This window comes from Saccopteryx bilineata, chromosome 1 (assembly GCF_036850765.1).
Source record: "Saccopteryx bilineata isolate mSacBil1 chromosome 1, mSacBil1_pri_phased_curated, whole genome shotgun sequence".
Lineage (NCBI taxonomy): Eukaryota > Metazoa > Chordata > Mammalia > Chiroptera > Emballonuridae > Saccopteryx > Saccopteryx bilineata.
Window position 1 is genome coordinate 126590279 of NC_089490.1, and position 20839 is coordinate 126611117.

Here is a 20839-nt window from a genome sequence, read left to right on the forward strand (position 1 = left end):
ATACTTTGACTGACATGAGTAAAAACACTAGATGATTCAATAATTAAAGAACACTTCCAAAAAAGACTCTCAATAAGCAACAATGAGCAACACTGAGTCCCGAGTTGTCTGCTCAAGTAGCTACCTGTCCAAAACCAGTAGTCAAGACCTCTTGGATCTTTTTCCATCGATGCTGTGTAACTACATTCATGATGAGAGGTTGACTACAAACTGACTTCTGCCAAGTGTCTTCTCTAACCAATGTAAAAAGTCCACTAAAATTCTGTATAATAACAGAGCAATAGAGTCAGTTGTAAAAGTATAAATGAACACTCTGTTGCTATGTACACTATAATGGGTATTTTGTATAAAAAAAAATTTACTAATAATTTGGTAAAAATTATTTGCCACTTCTTTAATATAACAGATTACATCCATAAGTAGTGGGTTTAATTCCAAGTTTTCACCCGGATACCTGATACTGTTTAGCCAAAATATATATCGAATTTACTGAATATAAAGTAGTATTTAATGATCAAAATGTAACTTACCCTTGCCATATCCACCAAGAAGTTCTCAAATAATTTCCAAATGTGGTTACTTGTGTAAATTTCTTTCATTTCCACTTCAGTATCAACATAACAATGGTTAACAAAATTCACATAAGCAATTTTAACCTGTGTGTGTTTCAAAGAAAAAAGAAAGTGAGTTTTCTTCATTATTTTCAAATGTCAACTACGAAAAGTTAAATCAAATCTGTGCTAGTTCCTGTAGATTATAGCATGCTTTATGTCTATCCAGAAAGCATTCCCACCTCCCTCCTGTCACTAAGACACTCCATCCTTAACCCAAGGAAAACACATCACCTAGTATTCCAGTCCCCTGGGCCAGAGGCTGGTGTTAGAATGTGCACTTCACCTGACCTGTGGTGGCACCGTGGGTAAAGCAATGACCTGGAATGCTGAGAATGTGCACTTCACTTAAACCAAATCTATTTGAGACGCTAGGAGTCAAACTCTCTTTCCTTCTCCCCTTCCTCTCTTTCCTCTCCCTTCCCCTGCCTTGTTCTCTGTTTCTGTCATAATCTTTCTCTCCTTCTCTCTCCCTACACCCTCTACCTCATTGCTAAAGTGGGACCAGGTAAAACTGAACTCCAAGAAGCCATCTTTTCCAGGTGTGTGGAGGAAAATTATGCTCAGGCGAAGAGAATAAGGCAAAAGCCACAAAGAAAAAAGAAACAAGAGATGGAAAAAATTCTGACATTGGTTGAACCTCTTGATCCATCTGAATAACTATTCTTCCAATTCCCAAATACAGGAGTTAGTAAAGTTTCTGAATTTTTAAAATTTAAACTAGTTTAAGTGGGGCTTTGTCACCTGCAACCAAGAGAGTTGTAATATAATACTTAAATGTGTGGACTAAATAATTCTTTATTGTCATTCCAAAATATTTAAATTACTATTTTTGAGAATAAACAGGTTCACAGTTTACAAAAAAGATTGCATTATTTTAAGATGTAACAAAATCCTTTCCAGATTTAGCAAAATTACTCATTATGGATTAGGATGAGTGAGTCTTACCCACATGTACCATTTAAAAAATGTGGCCCTGGCTAGTAGGCTCAGTGGTAGAGCATCAGCCCAGCATGTGGATGTCCCAGGTTTGATTTTTGGTCAGGGCACACAGGAGAAGCAACCATCTGCATCTTCACCTCTCACCATCACTCAACTGGAGCAAGCTGGCTCCTGGCACTGAGGATGGCTCCATGGCCTCCGTCTCAGGCACTAAAAAATGATTCCAGTTGCAACAGAGCAAGGGCCCCAGATGGGCCAAGCATCGCCCCCTAGTGGGCTTGCCAGTGGATCCCAGTCGGGGCGCATGCAGGAGTGTGTGTCTGCCTCTCCTTCACTCACTAAATTAAAAAATAAATAAATAATGTGTACGGGAGAAGTTTTTTGTTTTCCATTTTTCTTTTCTTTCTTTTTATTGAAAATATGATGGCTGTTATAAATCTCCCCAGAATGTGTATGTGTGTGTGTGTGTGTATATATAAGCATGTAAACAATCTCAGGGAATTCACAGCATCCAGTTAGAACCGTAAGTAATACAGAATCAGCATTCATATTCTCTACTTGACTGAGGTCTAAACAAACCTTCAATGATTTTTATCCTTCAACAATCTTATTAGGGCCAAACTATAATTATGTCACTTTAAAACTGTGGAAATTGTAGAAAGGTTAATAACTTGTTGAAGCCAGTCACACTGCTAAAAAGAAATAGGTCCAGGATTCCAACTCATTCTTTAAATCATTTCTTCATTCAAAACCTATTTATTGAGTGTAGGCTCAGTCTCAAAAAATATAGTGGTGAACAAGAACAGACCTTGTTGTTTCCAGACCACAGTTGTTTCTGGACCTAGACCTCATCGAGCTTATAATCTTGGGATAGGATGTGAGGGCTACAAATACTTATGGACTAATATAATTCAAATGTCAAATTTCAAAATATAGACTCTCCTACAGGAAGAGAGGGCAGCTTCCTTAAGAAGTAACGTGTGAATCAAGTCCTGAAGGATGCAGAGGAGTGAAGGAGCTGGACGTGGGAGGTCAGCGCGGCATTGTCAGAGAGAGCCGCATATGGGGTGAGGTGTGGACAAAATCAAGAGCTCAGATGAACATAGGCCCATGGACTTAATCCTTCCTTTTTTTGCCATCTCGTTTCAGGGCAATCAGGGCATGAAGTACCCCTGGTTTGAGCTGTTGATAGTTCCACAAATACATACTTTCAAGTACATCACTACATAGGACCAATGGAAAGGAGGAAAGTTAACCTAACCTGATACCTTTGAAGTTACTGTGACTTAAACTATTTGGATTTATAGCATATTCAGTGTATCATACACATTTATGAACTTTGTAACCATACACCACAACAGTAGAAAAGAAAGTGATTATTACAGTGTACATTCCTGGAAGCCTCATTTATCCTGTTGACAGACAATCAGTTTCTAATGACTGTTTTTCCCCATCATCAGAGCTGAACTAGGACAAAGGGTAAAAGATGATGTGTGAAAAAAGCAAAATGCATGTCCATATTTCTGAGAATTCATCTATTCTATAAAACAAGGTAAATCTGAAGAGTCCAACAGATGATCCTATAGTACTATGCTAGCCTCTCCTACCAATGACCAGGAGTTATTTATAAAGCAACTTTATCATTCTCAAGAATATTCTACAAGTTACATGTAGATTTTTCATTTTGTTCACATGGCCATATTTATTGTAGAATTCAGAGACTCTTGTAGTAGTTTCCAAAGCTTAAAAAAGGTTTGTTGTGTATATACCTTTTTAATAGAACAAGTAAGCTTTTTAATGCTCTCTTAAATTTTCATAATTATATAACTAAGTACAATTTCTTGACTAAATATATTATCTCATTAGAAGTAGTAGTATGAAGACTTTCAGCACTAACTCACTTTATAAATTATTAACAATTCTACAGCTGCTCAGCTCCTGCAAGGCTTACCTCAGGGATGCAGTCATCATGGGTCACCACCCTCACTATGTCATCCAGGGGCAAAAGAGAATTGCACTTGATTTCAGTGTAGACATTTTTCCCCTCCGTACAAGCTGCCAGCAGCTCCACAAGGGTGATGTGGTAGGCTAAGGGGCCACATTCATCCCCTCGGTCTCTCTCTGAACACATCATATGGAGAAGGATGGGAAATGATGCTCTATCATTGTAAAATATCAGCACATCTTCACCCCCATTAATCAACTGAAATGACAATAAGAGAGTCTACATAGCAGTCCAGGTAGTCATCTTTACAATTATTGCCAAGGGTTTGTTCTTCCTGAAAACGTGTATTTATTTGCAAAAACACAGATGATATTCCAAAAGCAGAACTATACCAAGGCAGGATGGGAGAAGGATTCTAGTCAGTGCTAACTGATTAGATATGAATGCTACCAAAACCAGTAGGGGAGATACGGGAGCAGTGGAGGGGGGCAAGCATTAAATGGCACAGATGATAGTGAATTATTCACCAGGGAGTTACCCTCTGAAATAAAATCTGCAAAATTTTCAAATAAAGTTACTTTCCTCTATTGCAAATGAAAGACTCCATTGCCAAACATTAAAAATTTCATAAGTGTAAATTTGATAAAGCAGAATAAAATATCCCTATCTCCTACAATAGTGACAGAGTAAGTAAGCAAGTACACTGAGCTGAAGGCAACTCTGTAATAGTCTGCAAAGTCCACGTGTCATGAGCATCAATAAAGAATGGATGTAAAAGCAGAGATAGGAGAAATAGAGAGAAAAAGAAGACTTTGAGAGAGAGAGAAATGAATAAACTTTTAAGACATAAAGTTTCTTTCCTATTTTATTTATATGATTTTATTGGAAAATTCCAGTAGGTGCTAATCTAATTTTATAGCTCAAAATTCATAATATCTTCTTGTCTAACCCCAATGTGAAATATTTTGGTAGGTAACACAGCTTACATATATATTTTTTGTTTTATTTAAATTAAATTAACATATTTATATTCATAAGAATTAGCTGGCTTACTTTGAAAGTTTTGTTGAAAGAGAATGTATGTATGTCCAAAATATGTATTATACTTTAACACACTATAACATTTTAACACTTCTTTATACACAGGAATACTTCCACTTTGAAGTGTCATAGAACTGGCTTAAATATTTGTTGCTTCCCAATTTTAATTCTTTCCTTGATAATCATAATACAAAATCCTATTACTGTATTTCCCCATGTATAAGATGCACCTTAATTTTGGGGCCCAAAATTTGGAGGAAAAATGTATTACATAATGTTATTGAACTCAACTTTTATTCATCATAAAATTATACAACTCCTCATCACTGTCAAAACTCCCATCCATTAGCTTGTCCTCATCTGTGTCTGATGATGAATCACTGTCTTCAACAATGAGTGTAAAAACAAGGGTGAAAAAGCGAGAAATGCAAGTAAAAAAATCTACAACCACTGTATAAGACGCACTCAGTTTTTAGACCCCAAATTTTTTGGAAAAATGTGTGTGTTATATGTGGGGAAATACGGTAGTTCCTACACATTTCTAGGCAATGAACAACTAATATGAATGTAAATGCAGATAAGAACAAGTTAAAATGTTCCTTAAAATGCTTAATAAACAAACATTTACATTAAAAATTCAAAGCTTTAAACTGAATTAATTTTAAGATTTCTGTGAGACAGGAAGGATTGATATTGTATCAATATAGAAATCACCCTCATTCCCAAAGTTAAGGTATATAGTTGTGCTAATCCCCCAAAACAATATAATCTACTACATAACTGTTAGGGACCCATGGTTGAATAATCTCTTCAACCATATAGGCCTTAGAAAACCATTCGGTCACAGAACAATGATTTACACAAACAGGCACAAAGATCTGTCAGCTCTCCAACATCTCACTTGGTTCCTAGTGAGTTACGTATTCATTGCATAAATCTCAACTCAATTTCAGACATCACTGTGAAAATGGCACACACACACAAAAAAATTAAGTACTTCACCCATTTCTTTTTCTTAAACATTTAACTGACTCTAAATAGCTAAATTTTCACATGTAATAAATCTACATGAATAATTACTATTAATTAAGTTCCCTTAAAAGTCTCTACAAATAGTAGCTGAGAACACCCATTCTAGAGTTCAGGGGCAGAGTAATCAAGGCACTGGAAGAGCAGAGTTTAATTCATTTTTTATACACTGAAAACTGAAAAATATAAAATTTTGTCATTTTCATTCTAAATAATCTATAACATTTTGTAGGATTTTACCCATTATCTTTTTTTTTTTTTTTTTTTTTCATTTTTCTGAAGCTGGAAACAGGGAGAGACAGTCAGACAGACTCCCGCATGCGCCCGACCGGGATCCACCCGGCACGCCCACCAGGGGCGACGCTCTGCCCACCAGGGGGCGATGCTCTGCCCATCCTGGGCGTTGCCATGTTGCGACCAGAGCCACTCTAGCGCCTGAGGCAGAGGCCACAGAGCCATCCCCAGCGCCCGGGCCATCTCTGCTCCAATGGAGCCTTGGCTGCGGGAGGGGAAGAGAGAGACAGAGAGGAAAGCGCGGCGGAGGGGTGGAGAAGCAAATGGGCGCTTCTCCTGTGTGCCCTGGCCGGGAATCGAACCCGGGTCCTCCACACGCTAGGCCGACGCTCTACCGCTGAGCCAACCGGCCAGGGAATTACCCATTATCTAAACTACACAGAATCATTAAGTAAAGTTCTTAGAAAATTATAAAATCAACTTATGTTACTTCACTAGAGTTCAGCAACATTTGGGCTTCAGTAGCCATGATTAAATTATATTCCAAATCTATGCCGTTGAGGTTTTTTCCCTCGCTCTAAATGAACAGAAAACACTCATTTGAGCATATTATTTGTGTGACACTGATCAAATGCCAAATGAGAACATACCTCTGTCATAATCATATCTTGGCATTTCTTCACATATTTACCATCCGCTTTCACAACAGTCTGCAGAAACCTCAGGTACTGCACGTGTCGGCCGTGCGTCTCAATGCAGTGCACAAAGTGCTGCACGACTCGCTCGCTGAGCTCACTGCACAGGTGGTAATTGTTCATGAAGACATGCCGCATAGTCTCGGCTTCAAGGAGCTAATCAAAGAGGAAAGTGCTCTTGTGACTCTGACAAGATCAATTTTCTATTTAACAGTACTTAGACTAACATCCCTGCTTGTGATCATATTTATAGTTTATGCAAAACCATCACAAGTCTTCTGTGCAAGTCTTTGACAAAATGCTGTGAGATCATTCGCCACTAAAAGAAAACAAAGCCCACAAAGGAATTTAGTTGGAAAAAATAAGCTTATCATACAGGTCAACATGCGGGCAATAGTATTCTTGAGAATAATTCACTTATCTGTAATTCGAAGTTAGCTCTTCCCTAGTATCCTCTGACCCCCACTTTACCAAGCAGCGTGAACTCTACCTTTTGAGTTTTTCATATTTATCTTACTCAAGACACAAGAGAGTTAGCATTTTCTTTTTCCTAACGTTAAACTATATGCATATAATGGAAGTCTTCATTTGCAGGTAAAATTTGTGTTGTTTTTCAAGTTTATTTAAATTTTTCTTTAATGTAAATAATAAATATTCACCTTTAGGGAGAATACCCCTACGAGGAAAATAAATGAGGCAATGAAGACTAAGAAAGTTCTACTCATCAATGCTGTGAAATTTGATGGACACTTTACTAGAAATATTAGAAGCCACTAAAACACTTACACCAGGAGTTAAAAACAAATTCAGATGTTTATGGAGGAGAACTTGATTCTGTGGATTACCCCGACAGAAATTCTGCAGGAATGTATGGGCGAGGTTCATGACTTCATTCATTTTCTCATCATTCTGTAAGTTAAAGAATGGCTTGTGAAACAAACAAACATACCAGAGCAAAAAGAGTCTCAAAAATATGTTCTTGGCATGTGCATCTTTTCCTCTCTGCCACTGTCTTATGCTCCATGTTCCCTGGGCTTGTTTGTTTCTACATCTCTCTCCCATTTTCCAGATGTTTCTCACTTCCTTATTTCTCCTCCTGTTACTGGTTGTGCTCCACTCTTGCAAACCCCTCTTTGTTTCACAGTCTACCTCCTTTCCTCCCAACCCTCCTGCTGGTCCACTGCACTTTCCCATCCCTGTGCACAGTGCTCTCTCCCACCTGTCTCACCCCCCCCATCCTCCCCACTCTCTCTCTCTGGTTCTCCCTTCACAGTCCGCCTCCTTCCCTCCCAACCCTCCTGCTGGTCCACTGCACTTCCCCATCCCTGTGCACAGTGCTCTCTCCCACCTGTCTCACCCCCCCCCATCCTCCCCACTCTCTCTCTCTGGTTCTCCCTTCACAGTCCGCCTCCTTCCCTCCCAACCCTCCTGCTGGTCCACTGCACTTCCCCATCCCTGTGCACAGTGCTCTCTCCCACCTGTCTCACCTCCCCCATCCTCCCCACTCTCTCTCTCTCTGGTTCTCCCTTCTCTGCTGCGCCCTCCAATCACTCTCATTCCTCCTCCTTCTTGGATTTCCCTACTTTTCAAAATTTACAAAGAATGTAAAGTTTTCTTAAAAGCATTCTTCTAGCACTATCAGAGAAACCATCTAAACTTCTTCCTAATCTAAGGGTCTATAGTTTATGCCACCTATAACTAAACAAGCAGCCTAAGATTATTAATAAACACTTTTCCTCATATTTAGAATTGGATGAATTAACAAGACATTTAATAAATAAGTTCAAAGACTCCATTCCTAACTTTAAATAGGAAATTTTTATTTCAAAATCTACAAATACTTCCTTTACTTAGGTAATCCAAGAATAGTTAAAAGACATAAAAGAAAACTTCAGCCACAGGAACATCCAAGTCCCACTAAAAAGCTGGACAGTACCAAAGAACACCAGGGGCAGTTCCACTGTATTCGAGATCTTTGAAACTGCCAGCCTTTGTTTGTTTCTGAACAATTCAGTTATTAAAACCAAGCAAACCTATAAACACAAAGTTACAGTAAAACACGCAATGCTACCATAATATTATTTTGTGACAATGGTCAACAAAATTATACAGGTTTCAGGTGCCCAGCTGCACAGCACATCATCTGTACGCTGTATTGTGTTCACCACCCCAAGTCAAATGTCCACCCATCACCATTATTCCCCATCCTTCCTCCATCTCATCTCACCCCTCCCTCTCCCCGGCAGTCACAATACTGTTGTCCATGTACATGAATGTTTTTCTTTTTCTTTTCCTCTTTTGTTCAATTCCTCCACCCCTCCTTGACACAACCCCACCTAACAGCTGTCAGCCTGCTCTCGACCTTCAATGCGGCCATTATATTATTAAAAGAAGGGACTGCATCGCATGTCCAATGGCCATGTTACAATATCAAAGATAAAATAATTTGAACAATAAATGCTGTTGATGTATACATTTTGCTGCCTTTCCATAATGCTTTTATTGCATTCTCTGCCATAGTATGAATTACACCACATGAGGAATGGTAGAATTAGTAAATTTATATATTAAATATAACTAACAGTGGGGCAATCCAGTATAAAGAATGAAAGTCAAAGTGGGAGAGCTTCTATACCAACAGAGACCTGGCATGGCACGTTGGAGCCCACGGGAGATACAACGGGCACCTGCCCAGGAGGGTCAGAGTCAGAAGAAGGTGCAAAAACCATTCATATGGAAGAGGAAGCAGCAACAGTGATGAAAGAGTAGTGATTACCAAGTATCCCTAAATGAGTAACTATATTCACACACACACACCCACACACACACCCACACACACACACTCCTCCATGGCTTTGTATATCTGAGGGCCTGCAGGGCAAAACCCCAACAGCAATAAGTACACTTAGTTCTCAAAACTGTGTTTCTAAATATCATTCTCTCCCAAACAGAAATGGGGTTACTTAAAGAAAAGGCTTATTCCAGAGTTGAAACAAGAAGATACAAGGTGAGACTGGAAATTTTTAATATGCAGAAGAGCAAAGAATGATGAGGGTATGTTAGAGCAGTGGTCCCCAACCTTTTTTGGGCCACGGACCAGTTTAATGTCAGAAAATATTTTCACGGACCGGCCTATAGGGTGGGACAGATAAATGTATCACGTGACTGAGACAAGCGTCAAGAGTGAGTCTTAGACGGATGTAACAGAGGGAATCTGGTCATTTTTTTTTTTTTCATATTTCTGAAGCTGGAAACAGGGAGAGACAGTCAGACAGACTCCCGCATGCTCCCAACCGGGATCCACCCGGCACGCCCACCAGGGGCAACGCTCTGCCCACCAGGGGGCGATGCTCTGCCCATCCTGGGCGTCGCCATGTTGCGACCAGAGCCACTCTAGCGCCTGGGGCAGAGGCCACAGAGCCATCCCCAGCGCCCAGGCCATCTTTGCTCCAATGGAGCCTTGGCTGCAGGAGGGGAAGAGAGAGACAGAGAGGGAAAGCGCGGCGGAGGGGTGGAGAAGCAAATGGGCGCTTCTCCTGTGTGCCCTGGCCGGGAATCGAACCCGGGTCCTCCGCACGCTAGGCCGACGCTCTACCGCTGAGCCAACCGGCCAGGGCTTGGTCATTTTTTTTAAAATAAAACAAAACATAGTTCAGACTTAAATATAAATAAAACGGAAATAATGTAAGTTATTTATTCTTTCTCTGTGAACCGGTACCAAATGGCCCACGGACCGGTACCGGCCCGCAGCCCGGGGGTTGGGGACCACTGTGTTAGAGGACGGAGACACTAGCTTAAAGGGGCTCCCTGGCCAATCTGGAACAGTCTGAGGGTCCAAATAAATAATCATAGAAAACCAGTATAACTTATTCAGTAATGAGCATCCATAGCTCATACTGATAAAAATAAGTGAATAAATTAAAAGTTTGATTAAATGGCATATTTACCTAGTTTCAAAGAAACTCTCCTCAAAATACTTATTAATTCAAAAGCAAAATATAGAAAATCCTGGCAGACACCACCTTAATTAAGCGATCAAAGTGAACATCAGCAATGGGACACATCAAAATTGTGTGCCACCTCACAGGAAGTGATGGGAAGAACTCAGCATCCCTTCTGTTAAGCTATTGCCAAAGATGCATAACTGAATCTAATCACAAGGAAACATCAGGTGACACAAAAGAAGGGATAGTCTTCCCAAAGCTGGTCTGTCTTCAAAAGTGTCAATGTCATGAAAGTTCCAGCATAAGAAGATTTAAATAGACATGACTACGTAACAGTACCTATTTCCGAAGTGGATCTTTCTGTCAATTAGGAACCGAGGGGGATAATAGGAGTAACGTGAATGGCTTGTGAGGAGAGATGACAGTAAAGTGTCATATACGTTCCTGATTTGGAAGATTGTCACATGGTTTTGTAGAAGAGTGCCCCTCTTTACAGAAAATACACACTAAAGGGCTCAAGCATGATGGGGAATCAAATTGGCAATTACTTTCAAATACTTCAATGAAAAAAAATGCGTTGTAACCTTCCTATACATTTAACATAACCAAATAAAAAATGAAAGGAAAAAAGTAGCAAGAACTAACCTTTTCATAGGGAATCTGTAGCAGGTCCAACACCACTGAGTGAGCTCCCATGTTTTTCAGTAAGCGCTGATGCTGGTTCCGACACTTCTTATTCTGTATGCAGAGTTTACTGAGCCGAATCAAAATCTTTAAACAAAGAGCAGTAAATATAACAAACCTAATATTAGCATTACATCTGCAAAAACATTCTTTGCCATGCAAACATAAACCCATACAAGAATATTTGACATCTGCTGACCTCCTTTACAATCCTGTAGTTGTTGCTCTTATTGCTGTCGATTTGAGGTTTCTTTGTTCCGTCCTGCACTGGACTTAAAATGTTTGATTCCTAAAATAAACACAAATATATATATATTTTATGCCATATATAGCATTATGATAACTTTATTTATTTTGTAATAAATAAATTTTGTAATTATTTTGTAATGAGTTTATAATTCAACTTAAGTATTTCCTATGTACTTATTTTTATACAATTAAAGGTTTCTTGATTTACATTAGTTATACAAATTACAATTTCCCAATAACAACAAAATTATAAGATAAATGGCATTATTAATAATTAGTGAGTTAAGTTAAAAAACAAAAGTTATTACATAGAACATTATCAGTGTATTTTCTTATGCTAAGTTTATCAGATACATCATGGCTTTATACTACCTATAGAAAAAGGAATAGTCAAAATTCAGGGCATAAAAGGTACATCAGGGATGAACTTCAGGGAGAAAAAGAGTAAAGGAGAATGTAATAACATCTGAAAAACATTCCAAGAATGGGAGGAAAGAACATCTTAACCTAAGAATTCTCTGGCAAGTCACCAAGATATACTTAATGTCATGATTTGGGGTCAACCAAAGCATGTACAAAACCATGCAAACGAAGAAAATAAAATAACATTTAAATTAAAAATAATATTTTAAATAACAAAATTAATGAAGCTTCTTAAGAGGAACCAAAACACCAAAAATATTCCATTATAGAAACTATCATCTGTAGCATGCAATATAAATAATATAGACTTTAAATATCAACCATTGGATTCACCATATGAAAAACCAGTTACAAAAAAAAACACCATTACAATTTAATACATGAATATTTATTAATCCTTAATCCTTGTCCGGTATTAGACAAGGTGAATGGATCTAAAAGAAATATAAGATATGGTCCTTCCAAAAGAAAATCATAGTCTTCCTAAGAAAACAGAGATTTATAAAAATAAAGATCTGAACTGAGCAGAATTCACTGTTCAGAGAGAGAGGAGGAAACTAGCTATAGCTTTAGGCAGCTTTATGAAGGAGATGAAGATGAAGTCAAAGTCTTGAAAGATGAAAATTGGTTAAGTAGGAGAGACTGTGGAGGGCAGGGGACATTTGTCAGGTGAAGAAGTCACCTCAGCCAAAGGCATGGCAGACAGAACAAACCTAACAATGGCAGAAAGTGGCAAAACTGGCAGTACATGTGGCATAAAAGCCGACACTTAGTTAAAGCAGGGCCTGATTACCCCCCTGACTAAATATGTACCAACAGCACTTGGGATGAATGGCAAGTTCAACCTGGGTCCAAAACACACCTTTACTGATGGTGTTGGGCTCTCTCATTTAAAGGTGACCCCAATCAAAGCTCAGGAAAAAACAACAAAAACATATGAAGCCAAGAGATATGATTTCATTTGTACCAGGCTACTGTTCCTACTGTGTTTCATGACAAATCATAAAATTAACACAAATCAAACAAACAAACAAAAAAGACTTTGCTTGCTAGTCAAAGAATTTTGATGAAATATTTTTCCCACTAAATTTGATTAGTGTTGAGGCTTCAACCCTCCTCAGTAAGCTTTGTGTTCCTTTTCTGCTTCTCCTGAGGCAAATGTCAAAGATGGAAGCTCCCATCTGAATGCTACCTTAGCAAACACCTCTTCTTTTAGTGAGCATATGTAAATACCCCTAAATGACACTTCCTCTTTCCACCTGAAAATTTCCAGTGTCATCCAAAAACCTGTCTACCTTCCCTGCTGTGTCAAGTGAGAAAGAATGTTGGATAATTTATTTTTTTATTTTTTTATTTTTTACAGAGACAGAGAGAGTCAGAGAGAGGGATAGATAGAGACAGACAGACAAGAACGGAGAGAGATGAGAAGCATCAATCATCAGTTTTTTGTTGCGGCACCTTAGTTGTTCATTGATTGCCTTCCCATATGTGCCTTGACCGCGGGCCTTCAGCATATCGAGTAACCCCTTGCTCGAGCCAGCGACCTTGGGTCCAAGCTGGTGAGCCCTGCCCAAACCAGATGAGTCCGCGCTCAAGCTGGTGACCTCGGGGTCTCAAACCTGGGTCCTCCACATCCCAGTCCGACACTCTATCCACTGCGCCACCACCTGGTCAGGCTGGATATATTTTTAAAATGCCTATCCCTGCCTCCTCTCTCTGCTCCCTTGTTTCTTGGGCAGAAGCAGTTTCTACCCTCGACTGATTGTTTCTATCTCTTTAAAAACATGGCCAAGTTGAAGCTAACCAAGCACTACAGTGATCCTGTTCATTGTGGGAAGTCAAAGTCTTGCACCCCTGATTATTGTTCCTACTAAATTTCTCAAAAGGATAATCTATAACTGTGCTAAAAGGGCTTTATATGCAATGACTATAGTTACCAAAACTGTCTTTAGCATCTGATTCTGTGGCTCACTACCATTTTCTTAAAACATCACTCTTTTTGTTTTATTGTGACACAATACTCTTCAAGATTGCCTGCTACATTTCTGATTAGCTTGTCTCTTTCCCTCAATAGAATTAGAACGGCAGAAAGTAAAGGATATGAACATGCAAAGCATTCAAAACATTGTTGTTAGATTCCATGGCTGTCATTTATTTATCCTAATAAATTCTAGGAAAATGAAAGCAGTCCAACTGCTCCCCAGGTAAATAAAAGAGGGGAAAAAATGTAAGATGTTGTCTGTAAGACAATAAACACTAAGTGAATTCTAAAATGTTGTAGAAGAAAATGAAATCTATGTATGTAAGGGAAGCCAGTGTAGAGGAGGGGAGGAGCCCAAGTGTAAATATGGATGGAAACTATTTAGATGGAAAGAGACTGGAGGTCAGAGAAGGAGACAAATGAGGTTTCTATTTGAGAGCAAAAATAATTTTTTGTGAGTAGAAATTGTGAAATCTAGAAATATAATTAAATTTCCCATTCTGATCTCAAAAGTGGAGGATGAATTTTTAAAAGGCCATGTTCATTTTTTTCTGGAAGAGAAGAAATACTAAAGAAAATTAAGTTTGTAATACAAAACTGATTAAGATATTACCAAGCCCAAAGATTAACAAAGCTCCTAAGGTAGAAAGAAGATCTTTCTGATATGACAACTTCAAAAAAAAAACCAGTTAAACATGAAGGCAAACCTTTGACAGATAGAGTCAATTCTATTTTTCAAACAATGACCAGAAGAAAAAGCAACCATCTTGTTTTAAGAGAAGTAATCTCAGGCAAACATACTAGTTACAAACAGCCCTTTGTTTCAGCCTCAGGGAATATATATAGACAATGCTAACCTCTTACGTATAAAAATAATAAAGAAGAATTATGTTTATTTAAAATTGCCAGCAGTCAACAAAAGGAGGCAACACTAGAGAATTCAATAAACAGCCCCTTTTAATTTCAAAAAATAAATCAATGTAATTAAACTGAACAAAAATATGAACCTATAGAACATCTGGATGATTCCAAAGCAGTGATTAGGGAAATTTAAGAAATATGTAAGCTATATAACTACAGTCAGGTTTTGTTTTCGTATTTTGGTGCCAAAAAGCTCCAAGTGGAAGGTGTTCCAAGAGTTTTTCTCCAGAAAGAGTAGAAATTGGTTTCATTTTTTATATTCTATACAACTTTGATCTTATGTCAATGGTCAAATCTACAAAGTTCTAGCTTTATTCTAATGACAAAATACCAATAAGGTGGAAAACACAGACATGTAACTCTGTATTCAAAGCCCCGAAGCTGAATAGGCTCTAAAATAAATAAATTAAAAAATATGTAACACTAAGAAAAGTAGCATGCTTATAGTGATATTCAAATTATCCTTTTGACAACTGTGAGGAAGAATTGGTAATCCAAAAGTACTTGTACTTTATTGTAATTGTTTCCTATCAGCTAGATGAATTTAAATTTATTTCCTCTAACAGAATATACAATAGAAAACTGCATAGTTAAGTGATTTTAGAGAAACAGCCAGATTTTTAGTTGCATAGTAGATACTGCAGCATAAAGTAGTAGATTCAGAAACAATATAGCAAGAATAGTCTTAGAAGAGTCTAGAAACTTCTAGAAGAGGCTAGAAAATGAAAAGGCAACAGGATTTCTGAGACTCAGAGAGTGAATACCTAAACAAATACTGGGTCTGATTACAGCTGCCATCCAAAATTTATTTAGCATCAGGCAAGGGCACTCTTCTATATCAAGAGCAAAATGATACAAGATAATAATATTGTATGAACTACAGAGTCAACTAAACATTAGCACCAATTAATGGGAATCCAACTCCTTTGAGGAGCCCTGAGGAGCCACTGCGCCACTTCACCTGCAGGTGTTGTAAGTTACCAAAAACTACAGAATTAATATTAATATTTTAAGAGGCTTGAAGAACATTTTATTAATTTGGGTTAAGGTGTGCAGAGAAAATTGTGAGAATAGTCTCTGTACTGTGTGATTGGCATGACCAGGATGGCTCTTGGCATTGTATTATAAATGCAAAGGGAAGGAAAACATGGATTCCCAGACATTCCACCACACCTGTGGGGAAAGGGGTGAATGGCTAGCCAGGTGAAGGAAGAGAAAAGCCAAAATAAACCTTTTCTTATAGCAATGAGCCATTTGCGGGCATTTGTCCCCACAGAAACTACCTCTCCTATGTAAATGAATGTGGTTAATACGTGTGACTCTGGACAGAGAGATGGCGGACAAACACTAGAAAATATAGGAATGCCTTTTAATATGTAAAGAGACATCTTTCTACTATTGTGTTGACTTATAAATTTTGTTTTCTCCAAAATGATGTATGGCTTGCAAATTGAACATGGTCTATCATGTTAAAGGACATATGACTATAACCAATAGTGGTAAAGAGCTCCTAATTACAATTTTTGCTTCTGCACTTCCTACTTACAAAACTATAAAAACTAGGTAAAACAAAGTGCCAGCACGCTCTCCCTCAGATTTCTGTCGGAGTTGCTGCCGCTTGGCCAAGCTAGACAATAAAGCTTTGGTGTGTAATCGATGGACTTTGTTCACGTCTTCAATGTTTTGGGTCCCTCCGGATTGGGCTTAACACCTTCATTTAAACAAAGGAAGTCATGTTCTCAAGAAAGAACTTTCTAAATCCTACAGTGTAGAACTGCCTGCATCTGAAGCTGCATGGTTAAAACAGCTCAGTGCATGTCTTCTCTCAGTCCCCACCACACTGAAGTTAAAGGATGTCCTTCCTTGGCAAGACTGCAGAGCATTCTGCTCACCATCTGTATCCTTAGCCCTCTATTTCTGTAACCTCTATTCAATTGAAACCCACCACCTTCCTCCCAACTTCAGATGTCAAGTCTCTTCCCTCTCCCTTCCCACCTCCCCCGAATCATAAAAAACCTAATAATCAGTCTTATATGCATAACTGACCAATCAGATTATAACTGAATTGAAGCTCTTCATAATGAATGTCACCTCCTTCAGACAACTGAATGATAATCTTGCTGTGGGATGATGAGTTATTTTTTCTCCTGCAGAAGCCTGAAAATCGCCCTCTATCTACTGACCTGACCTTGCATGTAAAGCTCATTTGGATCATCATGGGGTCATGGTTGACAGTTTTTGCTTCCCTGGTTTGCACCTAAGGCTGCTTGAAGACTTGGCCCAGGATCATTCATGAGTGCATGAATGAGGCTCAGTCCACCATTACTGGTGGATAACTGCCCTCCAGATTCTGCTCAACTAATGTCCAAATTCGTTCCCCTCCAGAGGGTAAGTACATATTCCTAATCTTACCCCAAACCTGTTTTCCCTTCCCTTTGTCCCAAAACAAATACAATATTGGTACTTTCTGATGTATTTGATGGTACGTGAATTAGTATTTGATAATGATTAATCGCATGTCCTAGAAAACCCATATACCCTTGACTATATGTATCCCTGATAAACAAGGTAAAAAAAAAGGATGTATCCCTGGAGTACATTACTTTTGCTTTGAGAGATAGTGGGAAAAATAAGGAACAGACTGATGATAGGTCTTTTTTGATATAAATGAATAGCTGTTTTCATAAGAATGAAACAGATACCCATTATAATACATCAATGTACAAGACTTTCTATAAAATACTTTATATACTATTTCATAGTACAATATATAATACTTTTTATATAATCCTTGTCACTATTATATAAAATGTAGAAAGAATAGGCAACCCTTTAGTCAGCAGGGTGACCAAGAATAACAAAGACTACACAGGAAATGAAACAGTGATACACTAGAGCCCAGGAGCCTGTCTGACACCTGACATGTCTGTGGAAGAAGCTCCCTCGTCACAATCCTGTTACAGCAATCTGGAGGTGGCTGTGAGGAGGGGTGAGATGCACAGATGGGGGGAGCAATCAGCACCTTCTCCTATGCTCACTCCTTAGCAGGAAAACATGACAGAAATGTTGATGCCTAGTCTAATGACACATACGGTTTTGATCTGAATGAATCAATTTCCACTGTTTCCTTGTAAGCCACTTGCTAAAAAAAGAAGCCAAATAGGGACCTTAATCTCATTAACAACTTAAATAAATTGAGAACAAACGGCAAAGTGGAAAAAAAAAGTTGGTCAGATAGTAACTGTCCTTGATAACATAAAGAGAAATACTAAGTTTATGCTAAAACAGCATTAATTTCAATGCAGGTCAGAAGACAAGAGGGTGAAAAAAGTTCTTACACTGGAAGTAATTCAAAGAACCAAATTCAGGAGATAAAAGCTTTACTTAAAAGAATTTGCATTGTAACCAAATAGAATGAGGATGTGTAAAGTAACATTTGCTCAAAATTCAAATATAGTTTTCAGACCTATGTCTTGTGAAAGGGCTTATGAAGCGATACACATCTTTAGCAATCGCCTTCAGTAGCATTAGCTCTGACATAAAGAACAGGAATATATAATGTTACATTAAAAAGTAAAATAAATATACAATGAAGTCTGGGGCAAAAATAGAAAATAGATCCTATGAAAGGAAAACTCAGGAAATCACTCTCCAAAATACTGGATAAGAAAGTTCTTCATGCAATTGCCTTAGTGTCCCTCATTGGTCAGATCATGTAGAAAGATTCTGTCAAAAGCACATGGACTTTTCATACCAGATTATGAAGGTTAGATAGTCTCCCAGTTCTTTTCATCAAGAGCCAGTTAGTCAATCACAAGTTTTGCCAAAGAAGTCAAGTTTATTTAGAACTATCCTCCTGTTGTGCAGAATCAAAGTCCTGACACTTGGGAAATCACAATTTGCTTTCAAGGTATCCCGGGACATGACTCCTTGTCTGCTTGCTTCATCAAAGAGAAAAGATCAGATGTGGTAGGCAAAGAATGGAACCCAGTTCTAGTTTTTGCTTTTAAAAAGTAATGGGATGTGGAGGTAACAGAAGAACCATCAGTCAAGGAAAGTATGCCTAGAGAGAAATAGAGAAAAAGCAATGGAGGAAGGGAAGGGAAGGAAAGAAAGATAAAAGGAATGAAATTCGTTTTCTTACTAAGATAAACTTGCAAACTAAAATTCAAATGCCAATGAGGAAAGTTAATGTTAAGAAAGACAACACAGTCTGACCTGTGGTGGCGCAGTGGATAAAGCGTCAACCTGGAAATACTGAGGTTGCTGGTTCAAAACCCTGGGCTTGCCTGGTCAAGGCACATATGGGAGTTGATGCTTCTTGCTCCTCCCCCCCCCTCTCTATAATAAATAAATAAAATCTTAAAAAAAAAAAAAAAAGAAAGACAACACAGCTCTGGCCAGATAGCTTAGTTGGCTAGAGCATCGTCCTGATATGCAAAAGTTGCTGGTTTGATCCCCAGTCAGGGCACATACAAGAACAGATTGAGGTTTCTGTCTCCCAGTTCCTTCCTCTCTCTAAAATCAATAAATAAATTTTTTAAAAAGTAAGGCAACACAAAACACTCAATAATGAGAGTGTAGCATTCTCAGTGAAATGCAAAATATCAAGAAATCTTCTGAAAGGATTTTTAAATAGAAGGCTGTTTAAAATAATCATAAAGTGAGAAACAACATCTCTTGCCCCCCGCAGAGGACCCTGCTGTGGTTGTCACATGCATCACTCAGCATCATGCAGCATGGATAAGTAATAGCTTTACTGGGAAAGGGGACACTACAAGCCATGTGTCAGCAAGAGAAGTGAAAACATGTGTCCCCCTTCTTCCATCACCCCCCAAAAAGGGTGCTGAGCACTCTGCTGAACAAGAGTCTGGGTCTAGATTTGTAACTGTCCCCACACCCCACCTCCTAGTAACTTCCTACAGGGCAAGTTTGAGAGTAACCTATCAATCAAGGTATACACAAACTTCCTGGGCATCAGGCTGTCTGGAGTTAGGTGTCTTTTGTTTATAGGAACTGATCAAGGACTCCACCTATGGGGCCCATAGAAATAGAAGTACTCCTGCTGAGGGGCAGAAGCCATAGGTCCCATGAGAACCCAAATTAAGGTACAGCCACCGAGAAAAGCAGACAACCACCTCCACTCCACCCCAGCCTCACTCACGAAAACATCCGCCAACCTTGTTGTCCAGACATCCCAGAGTGAGTCCCAAGGGACATTTTTCAGTTAATTGTATTTCTTATATCACATATCCATTAACAGAACAAAACATAATGAAAAACCAGCAGATACAAATTTAGAATGCATGGATGACAAAGAATCAGTTAGAAATACTGAAAATGAAAATATAGTCTTTGAAGTAACAACTACATAGATGGTTTAAACATCAGATTCTAGATCAGTGAGAATGTAAGTTCAAAAAAAAAAAAACCAAAAGGAGCAGGCAACCACAAATAAGGTTTATAGATGAAAGATAAATACAGATGTACTGATACAGACACACAAACATTGTGAAGAAAAATTAGCAATCAAAATAAATAACATGAATGGGTGCTTCTCCTAGAAGCACCGTGACGCCCGAGTGACCTGCTTCTCAACCCTTAATAAAGAGGTGTGTGGACATAGGCCAATCCTGACTTAACCCACTGGGATATGATTTTCTAAGTTAATCCCTCTTTCCTATATTTAGAAGGCAACAATGTATTTCAATGTGATGAATTAATAATGCTACTGATTTTGCCAACTTGTTATATACTCTAGCTTTTAAGCTTTCAGCAACGATGGTATCATCATTAATGTGCTGGAAATTAATAAAGGGAAACACACTATAATATACAACAGGTAATAAAGCTCACAGGTGCTAGGGAGGCAAGGGGCTTAACAGAAGCCCAAATCCAGCCCATCCTTCTCTCTATTAATAAGAGATCATTAGAGTAATGGGATAATTTTGGACCATATGCTGATATTTGTTAGTAGACGGATGGTAAATTCACATTTATTGCTTAGAGTAAACAGAACTTTCTGCTGAGAAAAAAAAATAAACTTTTATGTTACTAGAAACATTTTCTACTACTAAAATGAAGAATCACATTAATATTATCTGGTCTTCTGATATCTATGCAGGCACAAACTTAGAGCA

At 38.4% G+C, this 20839-nt stretch overlaps 1 protein-coding gene across 5 annotated transcripts in view; it reads right to left on the minus strand.

Annotated features, from left to right (window-relative positions):
* The window catches only part of ITPR2 (inositol 1,4,5-trisphosphate receptor type 2), a 525086-nt gene that overhangs the window by 276179 nt on the left and 228068 nt on the right, over positions 1–20839 (minus strand). For all 5 annotated transcript variants that reach the window (XM_066264976.1, XM_066264974.1, XM_066264967.1 and 2 more), the window contains 6 exons: positions 11325–11414; positions 11087–11212; positions 7284–7406; positions 6453–6653; positions 3505–3756; positions 531–656 (listed from right to left, as the gene is read on the minus strand). In XM_066264976.1, coding sequence (XP_066121073.1) covers positions 531–656; positions 3505–3756; positions 6453–6653; positions 7284–7406; positions 11087–11212; positions 11325–11414 — 918 coding nt within the window. The remainder of the gene's footprint in view (positions 1–530; positions 657–3504; positions 3757–6452; positions 6654–7283; positions 7407–11086; positions 11213–11324; positions 11415–20839) is intronic.